The sequence below is a fragment of the Coregonus lavaretus genome, assembly GCF_964263955.1.
Source record: "Coregonus lavaretus genome assembly, chromosome: 20".
Classification (NCBI taxonomy): domain Eukaryota; kingdom Metazoa; phylum Chordata; class Actinopteri; order Salmoniformes; family Salmonidae; genus Coregonus; species Coregonus lavaretus.
The window spans coordinates 23,754,865-23,774,807 of record NC_140007.1 but is presented as its reverse complement, the minus strand read 5'-3'; the positions used below and the strand labels follow the sequence as shown (position 1 = coordinate 23,774,807).

Sequence of the window (19,943 nt, the reverse complement as noted above, 5' to 3'; positions counted from 1 at the left end):
TAGCACCATCAGCTTGCGTTAGCTCCCAAAGCGAATGCCTAGGCTTTAGCTCATCGTGTGGAGGGTGCAGGCATAGAAGATAATCATACAATATAAGAGTATTATATCCATACAAATCTTTATATAAATGTTCTTATAGGGTCGTTATCCCAGATACAGATTATGCCTACTCCTGGACTAAGAAGTATGTTCAATGGAGATTCTCAATTAAAAGTGCCTTTGTAATCCTCTGTAGCTCAGCTGGTAGAGCATGGCGCTTGTAACGCCAAGGTAGTGGGTTCGATCCCCGGGACCACCCATACACAAAAATGTATGCACGCATGACTGTAAGTCGCTTTGGATAAAAGCGTCTGCTAAATGGCATATTATTATTATTATTATAATCCAAAACTAGACTCTGTGTCCGAGAAACCGGACTATAGTGTATTTATATAGTAGTCTAGGAATTCTAATTATATATTATTACATCTTTGTTGTACTGTATAGTAAAATGAATACAGAAATATGGTAATGATATTGAATTGGCATTCTGTGAAAAGTAGAAACGGCATCCAACGGAGAACAATGTATTTTCATCACACCATCAACGGGTCACGTAATATTTAAAGTGTGTGAAATATCATTGCAATCTTGTTTAGTTTTTTGAGAACCGATTTATTTTTGAGAACCGATTTAAGAAGGTGACAGGATCTTTTTTCTACGACATAATCATTGACATATACATCAAAAATTCACAACATAATACCAGTTTTGTTATTCATAACAGAATAACTGTGTCCATGTAGTTTCATTAGAAGGAATCGTCACTTTCTTTCAAGGTTGCCTTTCCTGGCTAGAAGAGACAGCAGAAATGATGGAATTTCCCATTTCAGTGTTGTGCGCATATGAGCTCAGGCATTGCATGTATGTACACAGACATCATTGCATGTGGGCAATCACATTCATTTCCAGTGCTAACATTTTGCTCTCTTTCTTGATTTGCTCCATTGTTTCTGTTGCTTGACTCTCTGCGTTCTTTCTCTTCTTTTTTCTTTTTTTTCTCCTGCTGCGGCTGGACTCTTGATTTTGCTCAGGCTGTGTCTTGATAAGGATATTGCTAGGTACCAGCAACCAGGGAACATAAAGCCTCTTCTCTGAAATAAGCTTTATGGCTCTCTTTGGCTTTTTATAGAAATTGGGGTATATCCTAACTTGCATTTAAATCAAAGTTGTTACTTAGTCATGCATTGATGTCAATGGGAATTTAGGATTTGCCCCTTAGCCTGTAGTAATAACTCTTAATTTGTGTTCTCTTGTCTTACACCTTTTGATATCACCCCCATTGGTAAATATCCTTCTAGCCAGTACAAACCTATTAGCTTGGAATTGTTATTTTCTAGAGCTCTTTGATTGCCCTCATCTGTCAATTAATCACATTGTAAAACGAAGAAGGTTTCATCCTTTATCATGGCTATCATAGCCTATCATTCACGCTTTTGATAACTGAGGCTTTTCTGACTTTGGAAAAGGTCACACTGCTAATTTCTTCTGTCTTGCACAAGAGCAATAGGAATCTAAAGACGAATGACTGTAAAACATGCTATCCTATGGCTTAGTGGTGACTTTTCGGTATCACTCCATATGCAAGCTTAGCTACTAGCTATTAAACGTCCTTGTAGCATGCTCTACTAGTCTATTACACCTGCGTAGCGTCTGTGTCAGCCATCGTGAGTCATAGAGGGATGAGGGCAGGGTCAGGCGAGAAAAGGGAAGAGAGTGCCCCCTGGTGGTTAGTAGAGAGACAGTTTGTACATGAGTTGTGAAAAATACACCTTCTTCCTCTACTTTCATTGGAAACCATTGGTCTGTTGCTCATTGACGGACCCCAACAAAGTCAATTAATAAAACTTTATTGTCCCCAGAGGGAAAACAAGTAAAAAATATAACACAGTTGTCACAAACGAGTAGGTGCAGCACATATTTACATTGACATTTTAGTAATTTTGCAGTTACGCTCTTATGCAGAGCGACTTGCAATCAGAGCCATTCGTTATTTTAATCAACCGCACAATCTGACTGTGGAGATGGTGACATTTTAAGAGTAGAAGTACACAGTGGAATGAACCCTTCCGTAAATGAGGTGTCCCCACTCCAATGTGCATCCCAAATGGCACCCTATTCCCTGTTTAGTGCACTATATAGGGAATAGGGTGCCATTTGGGACACAAACCTGGTCCTCAATGGTGGAGGTGTCTGGCGTGTCTGCTGACTTTCTCCCTCTCTAGCGCTCTATAGATCATGTATTGGTCTGGGAGTCAACTCAACTCAACTGGTGACCCAGGTCTAAATCAGTGACTTTAAAAGGCAAGATGCCTGTTGGTTAGTCTCTGCTAATGTAGCATGCTTAATTTTCCCTCATAGGAATTCAATGGGCCCTTATCTATAAAATGCTTAAGCACTCAAAGCTCTTGACAAGCTTTTCACACTCGTGTTGTAGCGTGACACCTGCTCAAGGCGTGCGTGCTGTTTAGGTCACCTCCCATGCGTTTTCTCACACCTAGTCGTCACCAGGACTGCATGTGTGTAGGAGTGCTTTCCCTTCAACAACCTCAGTTGAGGGATTAATTGGTGTGTCATATAATGCTTAGAATCCAGTATTATCCCCTCTTCAATTCAAGTCAATTTTAATAAAGCTTTATTTTCCCCTCAGAAGCAGTTAGAAAAAGCAAGTTAGGTTACAAATATTAAATATTAACATTTGTACCGTATCTCTGGGCTCTATTTTCAACTCTAGTATATGCTTGGGTAACAGTTGGGGAGAGGGAGCAGTAGATAACACTCAGTTACTTCAGTTACTCCCCATGGTTACTTATTAACTTCCCATAATATATGGCTGGTTGTGTCCACATGCCATACAGACCTTTGTCTATTACGACATTATGTTCTGGTAACATTTCCAAAGTAGTTTCAAAATACTACTAGCATTATCATAGCAATAGTTGATGTGTAATATGGCTACCTGAATTGACCACAACCCGGGTGATTTTTCTCTAACCTTCAGTGTGTAGACTACTCGGCTACATCAGGCTATATTATGAACTGTTGGTTGCTTACTCTCACACCTCTATTGTGATATAAAGGAGAGAACCTTGCAGGAACCATAACCAGCCTCATTGTGACACTGAACAGCCATTTTAGAAATCTCCCACAAAGTTGAAATGATCCACCAGGGTGCGTCCAAAATGCCGCCTATTCCCTATACAGTGCACTACTTTTAGCCAGAGCCACAGGCACCCTATTGCCTATAATACACTACTTCTAGTGCACAAAAGTATTGTGCTTTATAGGAAATGGGTTGTCATTTCAGACGTAGCCCCAGAGTCTGTAAACGTGGAGATAGTAACTGACCTCTTTCGTCTTTCCCTCTCAGGACCTTCTACAGGTTTGAGGCTGTGTGGGACAGCTCTCTGCACAACTCCCTCCTGCTCAACCGAGTCACTCCCTACGGAGAAAAGATCTTCATGACCCTGTCTGCATACCTGGAGGTCAGCCCTGTCTGCCATTTTGATTTTACTGTAATCAACAACCTAGGGAATCCTGTCTCAATAATGAATTGGAATTGTGTAATTGTGTATTAATAAAACATAATCTGCTGTCTCTAGGCCTACTGTTTAGGATTTAGGGATTTTAGGAACACATTAAACGATATCTAGAATAGATAAATGTCAAGGACACTTGTAGGTTAATCAAACTTATAAACATGTACTACTACAATACAGATATTCTGATGGGGCCATACTTAAAAGGGCCGCATACATGTGAATAAGGATGTATTGTGAATAAGGATGTATAACAGCCCCATAAGCACTACATACAGTAGTGTTACAGTATCCACTCCAGTCATTTAGTGTTCACAGTATGGACTGACCCTCTGCACTGAGGAGCTTGAGTGCTAACATGCTTACCGTTTCTCCACTCCACAGCTCGACCACTGCATTCAGCCTGCCATTATTACCAAAGACATCTGCATGGTCTTCTACTCCCGAGATGCCAAGATCTCCCCTCCCCGCTCCCTGAGGAACCTCTTTGGAAGCGGCTACTCCAAGACCCCTGACTGGTAAGGCATCTGACAGTCATTTTGTGTCCATCTTCTATATGACTTGTAGACAGCTGTCAGATATCTATGTTAACAAATAAGCAGCTGTCAGCCATTTTGTGTCCACCCTTTATATGACTCATAGACAGCTGTCAGATATCTCTGTTGAAAAATAAGTAGCTGTCATCCATTTTGTGTCCACCCTTTAAATGACTCCAGTAGAGGCTGCTTAGGGGAGGACAGCTCATAATAATGGCTGAAACGGCGCAAATGGAATGGCATCAAACACATGTGTTTGACATATTTTATACCATTCCACTTATTCCGCTCCAGCCATTACCACGAGCCCGTCCTCCCCAATTAATGTGCCACCAACCTCCTGTGTATGACTCATACACAGCTGTCGGATATCTATGTTGACAAATAATCAGCTGTCAGCCATTTTGTGTCCAGCCTTAAGATACAACCTTGATGAACAACGCCCTAATATAACCTCTTGTGTTCCGTATTACAGCAACAGAGTGACTGGCATCTATGAGCTGAGCTTGTGCAAGATGTCTGACACAGGAAGCCCAGGTTAGTGCAATCTCTCTCTCGCTCTCTCTCTCACTCTGTGTGACATCTCGAAACACTTATGTTGATATTCGAATAAAAGCACAGTTGGTAGTTAGCCTATCTATGAACCCAACTTAATAGCACAGAGGTTGGCTAAAATATACCCCCCAAACATACTCCTCTCCACTCCCCTGTTCTCCATAGCGCTTGTGTGTGCTTGGTATAAGTCCAGACAAACAGTTGTGTATTGATATAACAGCCACCCTCAGAGGGAGTGACTTTTCTACTTTTGTATGTCTTTGTCAGAGCTGGTTTAAATTCATGACAGGATCCAAGCTGTCTGCCTGCTCTCTCTCTCTATAGCTCTGTCTCTCTCGCCCACCTCTCCCCCCTTCCACTCTATACTGACAAGTGCGTGTTTGTTTGCTACTCAGGTATGCAGCGGAGGAGGAGGAAGATTCTGGACACGTCTGTGGCCTATGTCCGGGGAGAGGAGAACCTGGCTGGCTGGAGGCCCAGAGGAGACAGCCTCATCTTGGAGCACCAATGGGAGCTGGAGAAAATGGAGCAGCTGCATGAGGTGACTAGGCACTATGAGAGCGTTGAGGGCATAGGGAAGCCTGGAATGGCAACAACAAAAAAAGTATATGTAGTGCCCTACTTTAGACCAGAGCCATATTCCCTATATAATGGCTTATTTTTGCTAGAGCCCTATGTCCTGTATAATGCATTACTTTTGACCAAAGCCCTATTCCCTGTATAGTGCACAATTGAATCAAATTAATGTAAAACTCTCTCACTCTTCATTGCTTTTCCTTCCCCCTCCAGGTGGAGAAGACGCGTCACCTGCTGCTGCTGAGAGAGAAGCTGGTGGAGACTGCTCCAGCTACAGGCCCTGGGGGGCCCACCAGCAAGTCCCTGAGCGAGTCACTGTCCCCTAGCATGAGCAGTGGCACCCTGAGCACCTCCACCTCCATCTCCTCCCAGATCTCCAGCACCACCTTCGAGAGTGCCATCACACCCAGCGAGAGCAGTGGCTACGACTCGGCCGACATCGAGAGCCTGGTGGACCGCGAGAAGGAGCTGGCCACCAAGGTGAGGAGGGAGGGAGGACAGGAGATGGGGAAAAAAAGATCATTTGATAAAAGGGCTGAAATGGGGAGGGATTAACCTGAACTTGTCCAATAAGAAACACTTGTTTTCAGTGCTACGGTTTGCTACAGTGTGCACTAATAAATACACCCCAGGGTTATATTCATTAGGGCATGCAACAGAAAAAAAGTCCCAAGTAATCCCTCTCTGTTCCAGTCCATTTTCTTCCGTTTGGTGCCTAATGAATATGACCCTGCTTTAATGGTTCACATACTGTACCTGCTAAAGATGTACTGCACATGGTCCCCAACAAAGAAATGAGAATAAAACCATATGGGGTGTTCCAGAAAGCCGGGTCAATAAGTTGGCCAGCTAACTGACCTAAATACAGTGCATCTGGAAAGTATTCAGACCCCTTGACTTTTTCCACATTTTGTTACGTTGCAGCCTTATTCTACAATGGATTAAATTGTCCCCCCCCCTTATCAATCTACACAGAATACCCCATAATGACAAAGCAAAAACAGGTTTTTAGACATTTCTGAAAATGTATTAAAAATACAAAATGGAAATATCACATTTACATAAGTATTCAGACCCTTTACTCAGTACTTTGTTGAAGCACCTTTGGCAGCGATTACAGCCTTGAGTCTTCTTGGGTATGACACTACAAGCTTGGCACACCTGTATTTGGGGAGTTTCTCCCATTCTTCTCTGCAGATCCTCTCCAGCTCTGTCAGGTTGGATGGGGAGCGATGCTGCACAGCTATGTTCAGGTCTCTCCAGAGATGTTCGATTGGGTTCAAGTCCGTGCTCTGGCTGGGCCACTCAAGGACATTCAGAGACTTGTCCCAAAGCCACTCCTGCGTTGTCTTGGCTGTGTGCTTAGGGTCGTTGTCCTGTTGGAAGGTGAACCTTCGCCCCAGTCTGAGGTCCTGATCTGGAGCAGGTTTTCTCTGTACTTTGCTCCATTCATCTTTCCCTCGATCCTAACTAGTCTCCCAGTCCATGCCGCTGAAAAACATCTCCACAGCATGATGCTGCCACTCCATGGTCTGAGAGTCTTTAGGTGCCTTTTGGCAAACTCCAAGCGAGCTGTCATGTGCCTTTTACTGAGGAGTGGCTTCCGTCTGGCCACTCTACCATAAAGGCCCGATTGGTGGAGTGCTGCAGAGATGGTTGTTCTTCTGGAAGGTTCTCCACAGAGGAACTCTGGAGCTCTGTCAGTGACCATCGGGTTCTTGGTCACCTCCCTGACCAAGGCCCTTCTCCCCCGATTGCTCTAGGAAGAGTCTTGGTGGTTCCAAACTTCTTTCATTTAAGAATGATGGAGGCCACTGTGTTCTTGGGGACCTTCAATGCCATTTTTTGGTACCCTTCCCCAGATCTGTGCCTCGACACAATCCTGTCTCGGAGCTCTACGGACAATTCCTTCGACCTCATGGCTTGTTTTTTGCTCTGACATGCACTGTCAACTGTGGGACCTTATATAGACGGATGTGTGCCTTTCGAAATCATGTCAATGAAATTTACCACAGGTGGACTCCAATCAAGTTGTAGAAACATCTCAAGGATGATCAATGGAAACAGGATGCACCTGAGCTCAATTTTGAGTCTCATAGAAAAGGGTCTGAATACTTATGTAAATAAGGTATTTCTGTTTATTTTATTTTATATACATTTGCAAAACTTTCTAAAATCCTGTTTTTGCTTTGTCATTATGCGGTATTGTGTATAGATTGATTAGGAAAAAAATAATTTTATCCATTTTAGAATAAGGCTGCAATGTTACAAAATGTGGAAAGAGTTGAGGGGACTGAATACTTTCCGAATGCACTGTATGCTAACATTTTGGAAATATAAGCTTGAGATTGCCACGATATAATTGTCTTAACAGCTAATAATGAACCAGATAATTAAAGAGTTATAGCCTGCTTTCTCGACCAGCCCACTGGTTTGTTGTGAATCTCAGCCCAGCGCTGGAATAACTCATAGTAGAAAACTGTATTATCCCTCAAGGGGAAATTGGTTTTGCGGCAGAATCATATCCATAAAGTTAACAACAGACATTTCAGAACGATTAGGACACAATGTACACAACATAACATGCACCATATTATCTGTTGTCCTGTAGTGCCTCCGCCTTCTGACCCACACCTTCAACAGTGAATACAACCAGGTGTGCAACAGCATCAGTGACTGCAAGGTGAGACCGTAGAGGGGGAGAACAAGCTGCAATGCCTTGAGAGAGAGAGAGAGAGAGAGCTGCTGAGGGGTGGACGGCTCATAATAATGTTGTTCTGTTGACTCAATTTCAACAAATCAGTGTGGTTACTACTGTCTTAATCTCCCTTCCTTGTTTCTTTTCTGTCTCTCTCTTGCTCTCTCGCTCGGTCGCTCTCTGTCTATCTCTCTCTCTCTATATAGCTGTCAGACATCTCCCCCATGGGCCGTGACCCTTCGGTGACAAGCTTCAGCAGTGCCACCCTCACCCCCTCCTCCACCTGCCCCTCTCTGGCCGACTCCCGCTGTGGCTCCATAGATCAGAAGTAAGACTCCATTATAGTAGAATATGGTAGAATACATATACAGTGGGGAGAACAAGTATTTGATACCCTGCCGATTTTGCAGCTTTTCCTACTTACAAAGCATGTAGAGGTCTGTAATTTTTATCTTAGGTACACTTCAACTGTGAGAGACGGAATCTAAAACAACAATCCAGAAAATCACATTGTATGATTTTTAAGTAATTTATTTGCATTTTATTGCATGACATAAGTATTTGATCACCTACCAACCAGTAAGAATTCCGGCTCTCACAGACATGTTATTTTTCTTTAAGAAGCCCTCCTGTTCTACACTCATTACCTGTATTAACTGCACCTGTTTGAACTCGTTACCTGTATAAAAGACACCTGTCCACACACTCAATCAAACAGACTCCAACCTCTCCCCAATGGCCAAGACCAGAGAGCTGTGTAAGGACATCAGGGATAAAATTGTAGACCTGCACAAGGCTGGGATGGGCTACAGGATAATAGGCAAGCAGCTTGGTGAGAAGGCAACAACTGTTGGCGCAATTATTAGAAAATGGAAGAAGTTCAAGATGACGGTCAATCACCCTCGGTCTGGGGCTCCATGCAAGATCTCACCTCGTGGGACATCAATGATCATGAGGAAGGTGAGGGATCAGCCCAGAACTACACGGCAGGACCTGGTCAATGACCTGAAGAGAGCTGGGACCACAGTCTCAAAGAAAACCATTAGTAACACACTACGCCGTCATGGATTAAAATCCTGCAGCGCACTCAAGGTCCCCCTGCTCAAGCCAGCGCATGTCCAGGCCCGTCTGAAGTTTGCCAATGACCATCTGGATGATCCAGAGCAGGAATGGGAGAAGGTCATGTGGTCTGATGAGACAAAAATAGAGCTTTTTGGTCTAAACTCCACTCGCTGTGTTTGGAGGAAGAAGAAGGATGAGTACAACCCCAAGAACACCATCCCAACCGTGAAGCATGGAGGTGTAAACATCATTCTTTGGGGATGCTTTTCTGCAAAGGGGACAGGACGACTGCACCGTATTGAGGGGAGGATGGATGGGGCCATGTATCGCAAGATCTTGGCCAACAACCTCCTTCCCTCAGTAAGAGCATTGAAGATGGGTCGTGGCTGGGTCTTCCAGCATGACAACGACCTGAAACACACAGCCAGGGCAACTAAGGAGTGGCTCCGTAAGAAGCATCTCAAGGTCCTGGAGTGGCCTAGCCAGTCTCCAAACCTGAACCCAATAGAAAATCTTTGGAGGGAGCTGAAATTCCGTATTGCCCAGCGACAGCCCCGAAACCTGAAGGATCTGGAAAAGGTCTGTATGGAGGAGTGGGCCAAAATCCATGCTGCAGTGTGTGCAAACCTGGTCAAGACCTACAGGAAACGTATGATCTCTGTAATTGCAAACAAAGGTTTCTGTACCAAATATTAAGTTCTCCTTTTCTGATGTATCAAATACTTATGTCATGCAATAAAATGCAAATTAATTACTTAAAAATCATACAATGTGATTTTCTGGATTGTTGTTTTAGATTCCGTCTCTCACCGTTGAAGTGTACCTATGATAAAAATTATAGACCTCTACATGCTTTGTAAGTAGGAAAACCTGCAAAATCGGCAGTGTATCAAATACTTGTTCTCCCCACTGTAGTGGACCATGCTAAATGACATCCAATATTGACCACTCCATATAAAACAATAACACTTGAGCTTCATCAACCTGGAATACACTTTTGTGCATAATCGAGGGAGTGGTATTTTAAGCCTCCTATATACTGTTACAACCATTTAAAACATTCATATGAAATAGGCTAAATATTCATGTCCGTAACCACAGGTTTGTATACAATATTCTGGGACACATCCTACAGTTGACATTTTTATGAAGTGCTTTTGAATATGTGATTGTTAGTTAAGAATATTTGATTCTTAGTAGAATCATAGACTGACACTCTTCATTGTTTCCCAGGACCCCAGAGGCCAACTCTCGCGCCTCCAGCCCCTCCTGCTCAGACTATGAGAACTTCCCCATGGTGCCCACCCTGGAGACGTCCTATCTGGCTCGAGCCGGCAAAAACGAGTTCCTCAACCTAGTGCCCGACATCGAGGAGATGAGACCAGGGTAACTGCTATCTCCTCTTCCCCCTCATATTAGCAGTGGGCATGATGATGATGACTTCATTGTTTTTGCATCATACGGCATGCCAGCATACATATACACGTAGATAGACAGCACGTCACAAACGTTCCATACATAGTGCATTAGACACACAGACAGACAGTATTCACGCAGACAACCAGAAAGTACAATACAATACATTTACATAGAGTATAGGCTTGGTGGGGGGCTAGACTAACTCCTATTGTTAACACTGCATGTTTGAGTGGTTGTCATAGTTTCATAGCTAAAACCCAATGAACAGAACTGAGCCCCCGTTCTCTCCCAACACAGGTCTGTGGTGTCTAAGAAGGGTTTCCTGAGCTTCATGGAGCCACGGTCCAACTCGTGGGTGAAGCACTTTGTGGTGGTGCGCCGGCCCTACGTGTTTATCTACAACAACGACAAGGACCCGGTGGAGAGGGGCGTGCTCAACCTGTCCACTGCCCAGGTGGAGTACAGCGAGGACCAGCAAGCCATGCTCAAGGTGTTCCCACACACACATGCACGTGCACACACAAACACATAAAACGACTTTCACTTGTTTGGCATGTACAATCATTTTAATGGGTCAACACTATACCCACACACGATGTGGAATAGATGTGGAGTTTTAAGAGTAGAACAGGATTGATACAAGCTCTTCAGGTTGAACGACAATGGCACATAATGCCCTTACATGTGTAAATGGCTTGTCACAAGGTTAACTAACTTCCTCGTTTGTTGTTTGAATCCTCTCTAGACACCCAACACATTCGCTGTGTGCACAAAGCACCGAGGGATCCTGCTCCAGGCCAACAATGACAAAGACATGAACGACTGGCTATACGCCTTCAACCCGCTTCTAGCAGGAACAATAAGGTACTGTACACATTCCCCTAACTAGAAAAACAACATTATCATCTATTTAGGACCAGTTTCCTGGTACCCAGTTTAAGCCTAGTCCTGGAGTAAAAAAACATTCTCAATGGAGAATGTCCATAGAAAGTGTATTTAAATCCAGGCTTGATTTGGGTCCAGGAAACCGGCCCTTAGTGATTTAAACATTACCACTGAATATAACCCATAGAATACTACTGATAGTAACTGTAAGTCGCTCTGGATAATAGCGTCTGCTAAATGACTATAATGTAAATGTAATAGTACTGATGTTGATAAGGCTCTGACGCTACCCATAGAGAAATGATTTCATTACCAAATATAATTGTTGATTTTGGTATACCTTTGCCTGTAAAAGAAAGTAAAGCTTTTGGCTTTAGTGTATGTTTACAACATTTTTCCAGAGCTCTACTCTACAATTTTATTTTTTAGCCCAGCACCCAACTTGGTGGGATATAGACATATGCTCTTTTTTGCTTACGGTTGTTATTTTTCCTTCAACCCACAGGTCAAAGTTGGCGAGAAGGCGCTCTGGTCTGCTGAAGAACTGATAGAGTTAATCTGTGTGCAGGAAAACATGGCTCCTATTCTTCAGACTAGCCTTGGAACACATACCAAGTGTTAACACTTATTAACCATTGTGATTCTTGATGGTTTTCTCTTGTACGTAGACTTGTGGCTTAAGTCTCCTCTCAAGCAACTAAAAGTTTCAGTTCCTGAAAATCTGCTTATCCCCCCTCCCACACCCCCAACTCTCCCCCTCTATTTCCCTCTCCCAGCCTCTCGTGTTTTCGTTTGGGATTCGTTTTCGTGTTTTGTTTCGCTTTGTCGTCATTACCCCTCCCTGACCCCTCTAACTAGTAGCATGTCGTAATATTCTACGTGTATGTGCACGATTCTTCAGAAACAGGTTCTGACCACTCTCTTTAAGTTTACTAACCGTCTGTAAAGATTGTCTTTATCAGTGTTATCTGTCTATGAAGAAGAGTTTTTATTTTACGTGCCCGCATGACAACAGCAGCATTCCTCAGGAGAAGACCAGGTTTGCTTATTTTACACCAAAAAAACCATCACAAATACGACAGTTAAAAAACTAAGGGGAAACAAAAAAGAGGAGGAACTACATGAGGAAGATCAGTTTACGCTCTCCCACAGAAAGCACCGCTGGTTCAAGAACTATTGCTGCTAGTGAAAACAGGTTTTCAGTCTACGAGACTTTACATTGGGCCTCTGCCCCCCTTAAAGTATAATCTAGCCCCCCTACGCCACCCCCACTCCCCTGAATCTTTGTGTGAAATACCGAACGGGAAAACAACAACTGTCAGTAAAGATCCCTATTTTCAGCTAGACATTCCTGCAGCATTGGAGAAACACGATTATTGTTATCCACGTGGTATCCATGTCCCACTGTTTGACCTCTGTATACACAAATACACCTCAAATGTAAGCATTGCAGTCGGTCTACCTGCAAGGACTTTCAAAGCAATTTGGCGTATTGGAGTATGACATTAGAAATACAACTTGCGAAATAAACACAATTCAGTAATGGAAATATTAAATTGGACAATTCCCATGAAAATACATTACTAAACACCCCTCTACTCTTTTGCCAGTTCAGCTGTCCTTGATATCTCAGTCACTGAATAGATAGATAGATAAATAGAGCAGGAATATGCCAAGTCACAGATACAGAGGGAGGAGGAGGGGGGACAGTACTGTGAGGAGAATGTCATTTGTACATAATGTTCCAGGATCCGTGTGCTAGTCGCCTCATTAAGGATTTAAAAGACATTCCTCTTAGAATCTGTTAGTCTTACTCTTAGTGCTCGTCCTACACTGCTCTATTTAGGTTCATGGCTCGTCGGCTCACATTGCCACGCTGGACCTCAGCATTTATTCGGTGTTTTATCATTGCATCCTTGTGTAACAACTAAAGACATAACAGGGTGCAAACGAAAGGAACCAAGGGAACTAAGTAGGGTTGTATAGCCTTAACTCCCTGGTAGTTATTTGGTGAAGGTTGTAGTGTGTTGCCTTGCAGAAATAGACGGGATGATAGCCTGTTATCTGGTCCATTCCCTCATGAAAACCATCAGGTACTGTGTTTCTTCTGGTGAAATGGTGAACGAACAGGGTTGGCGGATTTACCACAGAATCCAATACATTTTGCTTTTGTTATTCATTATTGAATCTAAACCTCTCATTAACTCAGCTAACTCTACTCATAAGTTATTTTTTTATTAACACTGTTGATTATTTTATACTATGCGGTCATTCCACAATGGATTTTGATATGAAATAATGGAAAAAATGTGTAAGGAGGGAAGTTTTATCCAGCTATGTTTAACATTATTTTGCACATTTACACATAACTATAGCAAGACTATAGAGCAGACCAGACATATTCAAGCCAAGATTGATTGAATCTTAGCACCGGCAGTTGTAAATACGAGGTCTTCTAACGTAAGTATTGATAAGAAAGTGACACGGTTGATGGGTTACCACCCAGCTAGCACAGATCGTTTCACAACCTAAAAAATGTGTTAGCTGGGCATTGTGCATGATGACGTGTTGATGAGCATCTCTGAGACTGCTAATGTTTACTAACTATAGACCACTGTCTGAGATCAAAGGGATAGAATATGCTCTGATGCTTTTTCTGATGTTATTATTTATGAAAATATTTGCTCTGCTCATCTCTATAGGTCAACTGCAGCCACACGTTTTAGGTCCCTCAAAATTATGAAGTGACATTAAAATGGGGGCTCTGTCTCTACATTTGGTTGCTTTGTACTGTACTGCACTGTACGTATGAAAAGAATGGGATATGCAGAGGGCTATGAGATGGCTCTGGCCAACCAACCAGTAGTTCCTATTGCCCTCGGCACACTGCAAAGATGAGTTGTAGTTTGAGTGTGTAGAGACAGTGACAATTGTGGACAACCCTCTGTGTTTGGGGCTTCATTCAGAATGAAAGTTATTGGCTAAAAGTAAGACATTGTCATTTTTCAGTTTGGAGATTCTTCGATAACATTTTCTCAGAACAAATGAAAATTTCTGAAAGATATTCTGCCCTCAGGTCAACCAACCTATAGCAGGACAGATATAAAAACCTTTGGCTCGTTGTTGGATTGTTACTTTAAGTTCTGCAGAAATGGTTCTCCATGTCAGGGTATCCGTACTGAAAAACGATCAGTTGTAGGAGGATAAGCTTTCCTTAACCTCAAAGATTACAGAGCAGCCTCTATGCACTGATCAAAAGCAAAGTTTACCTCCCATTAACTTCACTGTATTGAATAATGACATGTATGAGCTAATATTAACATATTGATATGATTACCTGTCAGAGCAAAGATTTCCACTTGGCAACTAATCTATATGATAGATATTATTATGGATTGTTTCATCTGTATTTATCGTTTTGCAATGTATATATTAGTTTGCAGCTCTTTGCACAGAATAATAAAAGGTATAACTAACTGATCAAATAATGTCTGCTCCATTTCAGTTGTTTCAGTACAAATGAACCAAATGATGGTGTGCAGCATTTGCAAGCTGAGGCAGTTTGAAGAAAAAGTTGAATGTACTATCAGGATGTTGCTGTGTATTATTTCCATTATCAAAAAGGAATTAGAGAACTAAAATATAACCCATTTGAGCCCAGTTGTTGGGAGATGGGTCACTTTAGTGCTTCCTTTTATTAGAAAGTAGTCTGAAATAAGTTTGCTTTTGAAGTTCAACCATATTAGTGATAGCTAGCCATCTAGAATGTTGCAGTTGCTCTTTTTGTTATTTCTTGTTTGTTTTTCTAATATCAGGGAGTATATTAAGAAGTAGCTATTGTTGTTAGGCATCCAAAATTATAGTATACCACTATACCATTGTTTCTCAAGATGTCTTCACCTCAACGCTTTCCCATGCTGCCTTTAAAACAAAACTAGCCATGATATTTTGCATCTCCCCCACTGACCCCAGTCAGAAGACTCATTTTTAACCGACACTCCTTCTGATTTGTTCACAAAAATGACAAACCACAACATTATCACTGTACATTATTTGTCAGATTGGCTTCATTTTCATACTTATTTTGTAAATATCTGTGTTGTATGGGGCTTGAATTAAAATGTAAATATGTTTCCTGTATTTGTAATAATCATAATCCATTCGCTGTATAGCCTAGATGTGTCATGCAGATGTCCTAATTCTATGTATGGTAATCTTGCACCATTGAGCTGTTTAGTGAATGAGGTAACAATAAAAGTACAACCCGTGCATAAGCAGAATAAATTAAACCTGTTTGTCTCATCCTTTTATCCTGCTATTGATTGGGGTAATTTTGACCACAGAAGCATCTTTTTAATAATATCTCAAAAGTTGTTTATTCAACAGGTTTTTCATAACTTTGTCAATCAACTTGATTAATCTCACTCATTATTTAGTGTTTCTGTATCAATATGGACTTTGTAAAATACAAATATTTTGGGGTAATTTGGACCCAAGCCAAAACACAATTAGGTTTATTGTGTAATTTGAAAAATAGGACCTTTTAATTTGAATCTAGGTTTGTCTGGTGACATAATACAATGTTATCCATACCATCAGAGGGTGAAGGGGACCTGTAGGCCTATCAGTGATTTTGACCAGATACACGGATTACCTGCAGAGATACAGCCCCTTATTTATAGTACCAGCCTATGATTATAATTGTCCTATACCAGGTATGACTGAACAAAATCTAAATTACCTCAGATTAATACTTAGTTATTTAGCACTATTTGGACTGAAATTATAATGGGAAAATTATGGTTAAGGTTTCAGTCCCAGCACTTGCTATCAAAACATCTCATAAGAGTCTCTCAGTGGTATGATTACTTGGTAGAACTGCAATACAGAAACCTGACACACAGGCTGTATTTACACAGTCAGCCCAATTCTGATATTTTTTCCACTAACTTCAAAACTTTTCACATCAGATCAGCTTTTTCAGAGCTGATCTGATAGGTCAAAAGACCAATGAATGAAAAAAAGATCAGACTGGGGCTGCCTTTGTAAATAAAATCAAAATGACAAATGTTGGATTTCTACTTCTGTCATGAAGAGCACATTTTCACAGTTTCATTTTTTAAAAAAACATTTTTCCCATCTTAAGATGTGAAAAAAAAAAAAAAAGGACTATAGTAAGTGCCTATTAAGTGCCAAAAAAAGTAACAGGGTTGAAGATTTCATCTTAAATCAGCCATAAATCCCCTCGTGACAGGGGAAATGGAAGCTTGTTGTGTGCAACAGGAAGTAGCAGTTGAATGCAGCTTCACACAAAAAATGACATTGCTCAAACATTTCTAGCCTGTCTATCTATGGGTAACAGGGTTGAAGTGTTATGCTTGACCCGCTCAGTTTCCCACCACAAAACACCAGAAAATTGACAAAAAGAGTAGAACCAGCTCACCTGCTTTTACGCTATGATTTTACTATTAGATGTTCAATGTTTCTTTTGAAAGAAATATAAAAAAATGAATAGTTTCACCATATTAAAACTGTTAGTTCAGTTCACGTAACAGGGTTGACCTTAAAATTAGGGACAGACTTAAATGAATCACTAATCACATGAAATAACTAATCTTCAGAAATGACTTTGTCAAAGCAACAAAATAACTAGGGCTTTACTACAATGATGGTGAAACTTGGAGAAATTGTTCGATTAAATGGGTTGAAATCTTCCTAGAAGTGACACAGGGTTGATGGAGGTACATGTCAAAATGCTGAATTTTGGCACTTTAGCAAGCCTTTATTTATATAAAAAATGTAGCTCTATTGAATTCTCCATGTGGTCTATATTCATTTAATATAACAGGCATTTAAAATGCAATATTGGTACAAATTCTACTTAAAATATCAAAGGGATGCAAAAGGAACTACAATGAACAAAAATATACAGTGGCTTGCGAAAGTATTCACCCCCTTGGCATTTTTCCTATTTTGTTGCTTTACAACCTGGAATTAAAATGGATTTTTTGAGGGGTTGTATCATTTGATTTACACAACATGCCTACCACTTTGAAGATGCAAAATATTTTTTATTGTGAAACAAACAAGAAATAAGACAAAAAAACAGAACTTGACCCCCCCCCCCAAAAGTCAATACTTTGTAGAGCCACCTTTTGCAGCAATTACAGCTGCAAGTCTCTTGGGGTATGTCTCTATAAGCTTGGCACATCTAGCCACTGGGACTTTTGCCCATTCTTCAAGGCAAAACTGCTCCAGCTCCTTCAAGTTGGATGGGTTCCGCTGGTGTACAGCAATCTTTAAGTCATACCACAGATTGTCAATTGGATTGAGGTCTGGGCTTTGACTAGGCCATTCCACGACATTTAAATGTTTCCCCTTAAACCACTTGAGTGTTGCTTTAGCAGTATGCTTAGGGTCATTGTGCTGCTGGAAGGTGAACCTCCCAGTCTCAAATCTCTGGAAGACTGAAACAGGTTTCCCTCCAGCATTTACTTGTATTTAGCGCCATCCATCATTCCTTCAATTCTGACCAGTTTCCCAGTCCCTGCCGATGGAAAAACATCCCCACAGCATGATGCTGCCACCACCATGCTTCACTGTGGGGATGGTGTTCACGGGGTGATGAGAGGTGTTGGGTTTGCGCCAGACATAGTGTTTTCCTTGATGGCCAAAAAGCTAAATTTTAGTCTCATCTGAACAGAGTACCTTCTTCCATATGTTTGGGGAGTCTACCACATGGCTTTTGGCGAACACCAAACGTGTTTGCTTATTTTTTTCTTTAAGCAATGGCTTTTTTCTGGCCACTCTTCCGTAAAGCCCAGCTCTGTGGAGTGTACGGCTTAAAGTGGTCCTATGGACAGATACTCCAATCCCCGCTGTGGAGCTTTGCAGCTCCTTTAGGGTTATCTTTGGTTTCTTTGTTGTCTCTGATGAATGCCCTCCTTGCCTGGTCTGTGAGTTTTGGTGGGCGGCCCTCTCTTGGCAGGTTTGTTGTGGTGCCATATTCTTTCCATTTTTTAATAATTGATTTAATGGTGCTCCGTGGGAAGTTCAAAGTTTCTGATATTTTTTTATAACCCAACCCTGATCTGTACTTCTCCACAACTTTGTCCCTAACCTGTTTAGAGCGCTCCTTGGTCTTCGTGCTGCCGCTTGCTTGGTGTTGCGCACGCTGGGGCCTTTCAGAACAGGTGTATATATACTGAGATCATGTGACAGATTATGTGACACTTAGATTGCACACAGGTGGACTTTATTTAACTAATTGTGTGACTTCTGAAGGTAATTGGTTGCACCAGATCTTATTTAGGGGCTTCATAGCAAAGGGGGTGAATACATATGCATGCACCACTTTTCCATTATTAATTTTTTCAAAAAATTTTAAACAAGTTATTTCTTTCATTTCACTTTTTTGGACTTTTTTGTGTATGTCCATTACATGAAATCCAAATAAAAATCAATTTAAATTACAGGTTGTAATGCAACAAAATAGGAAAAACGCCAAGGGGGATGAATACTTTTGCAAGGCACTGTAAACGTAACCTGTTGGTCCCATGTTTCATGAGCTGAAATAAAATATCCCAGAAATGTTACATATGCACAAAAAGCTTATTTCTTCCGAATTCTTTGCAGAAATGTGTTTATATCCCTGTTAGTGAGCATTTCTCCTTTGCCAAGATAATCCATCCACCTGACAGGTGTGGCATATCAAGAAGCTGATTAAGCAGCATGATCATTAAAGCTTGTGCTGAGGACAATAAAAGGCCACTCTAAAATGTGCAGTTTTGTCACACAACACAATGCTACAGATGTCTCAAGTTTTGAGGGAGTGTGCAATTGGTATGCTGACTACAGGAATGTCCACCAGAGTTGTTGCCAGAGAATTTAATGTTAATTTCTCTACCATACGCCACCTCCAACGTTGTTTTAGAGAACTGGCCTCACAACCGCAGACCATGTGTATGGCGTCGTGTGGGCGAGCGGTTTGCTGATGTCAACGTTGTGAACAGAGTGCCCCATGGTGGCGGTGGGGTAATGGTATGGGCAGGCATAAGCTATGGACAACGAACACAATTTTATTTTATCAATGGCAATTTGAATGCACAGAAATACCGTGATGAGATTCTGAGGCCCATTGTGAGGCCCATTTTTTTTAAAGGAATCTGTGACAAACAGATGCATATTTGTATTCCCAGTCATGTGAAATCCATAGATTAGGCCTAATGAATTTATTTCAATTGACTGATTTCCACATATGAATTGTAACTCTGTAAAATCTTTTAAATTGTTGCATGTTGCGTTTATATTTTTGTTCAGTATATTTTCGTGGAATGACCCTGCCCCTACCAACTCCCATTGTTTTGCTGTTACGCTAATGCTGGCTATGGGGTAAGTCAATAAAGAAAACTAAGCCATATTGTAGGTCATTGTCTCTCAGGATTAAAAGATGACTCACTTTTTTTCAATAAATGTCAGTATATTTCAAATTTGGGTGTACTGCCCTTTATATGAAAATAAATACAAACACATTTATATGTTAAATGTTGCTCTGATTCTTGCTTTATCCAATCGTTTCTTCTTGGTAATCCATGCATGTAAAATATGTTGGTAGCCTGAGGGTTCTTTAAAAAA

The 19,943-nt window shown here is 41.4% G+C and overlaps 1 protein-coding gene across 1 annotated transcript in view; it reads left to right on the top strand.

Moving 5' to 3' along the window:
• kif1b (kinesin family member 1B) overlaps nucleotides 1-15,592 on the top strand; it is an 81,081-nt gene extending 65,489 nt beyond the window's left edge. The window contains exons 31-41 of the mRNA XM_084184475.1: nucleotides 3,410-3,524; nucleotides 3,963-4,096; nucleotides 4,590-4,651; nucleotides 5,065-5,210; nucleotides 5,459-5,725; nucleotides 7,857-7,928; nucleotides 8,150-8,271; nucleotides 10,239-10,391; nucleotides 10,722-10,914; nucleotides 11,170-11,288; nucleotides 11,815-15,592. Coding sequence (XP_084040601.1) covers nucleotides 3,410-3,524; nucleotides 3,963-4,096; nucleotides 4,590-4,651; nucleotides 5,065-5,210; nucleotides 5,459-5,725; nucleotides 7,857-7,928; nucleotides 8,150-8,271; nucleotides 10,239-10,391; nucleotides 10,722-10,914; nucleotides 11,170-11,288; nucleotides 11,815-11,857 — 1,426 coding nt within the window. The 3' untranslated portion in view covers nucleotides 11,858-15,592. The remainder of the gene's footprint in view (nucleotides 1-3,409; nucleotides 3,525-3,962; nucleotides 4,097-4,589; nucleotides 4,652-5,064; nucleotides 5,211-5,458; nucleotides 5,726-7,856; nucleotides 7,929-8,149; nucleotides 8,272-10,238; nucleotides 10,392-10,721; nucleotides 10,915-11,169; nucleotides 11,289-11,814) is intronic.
• Nucleotides 15,593-19,943: the final 4,351 nt, after the last annotated feature.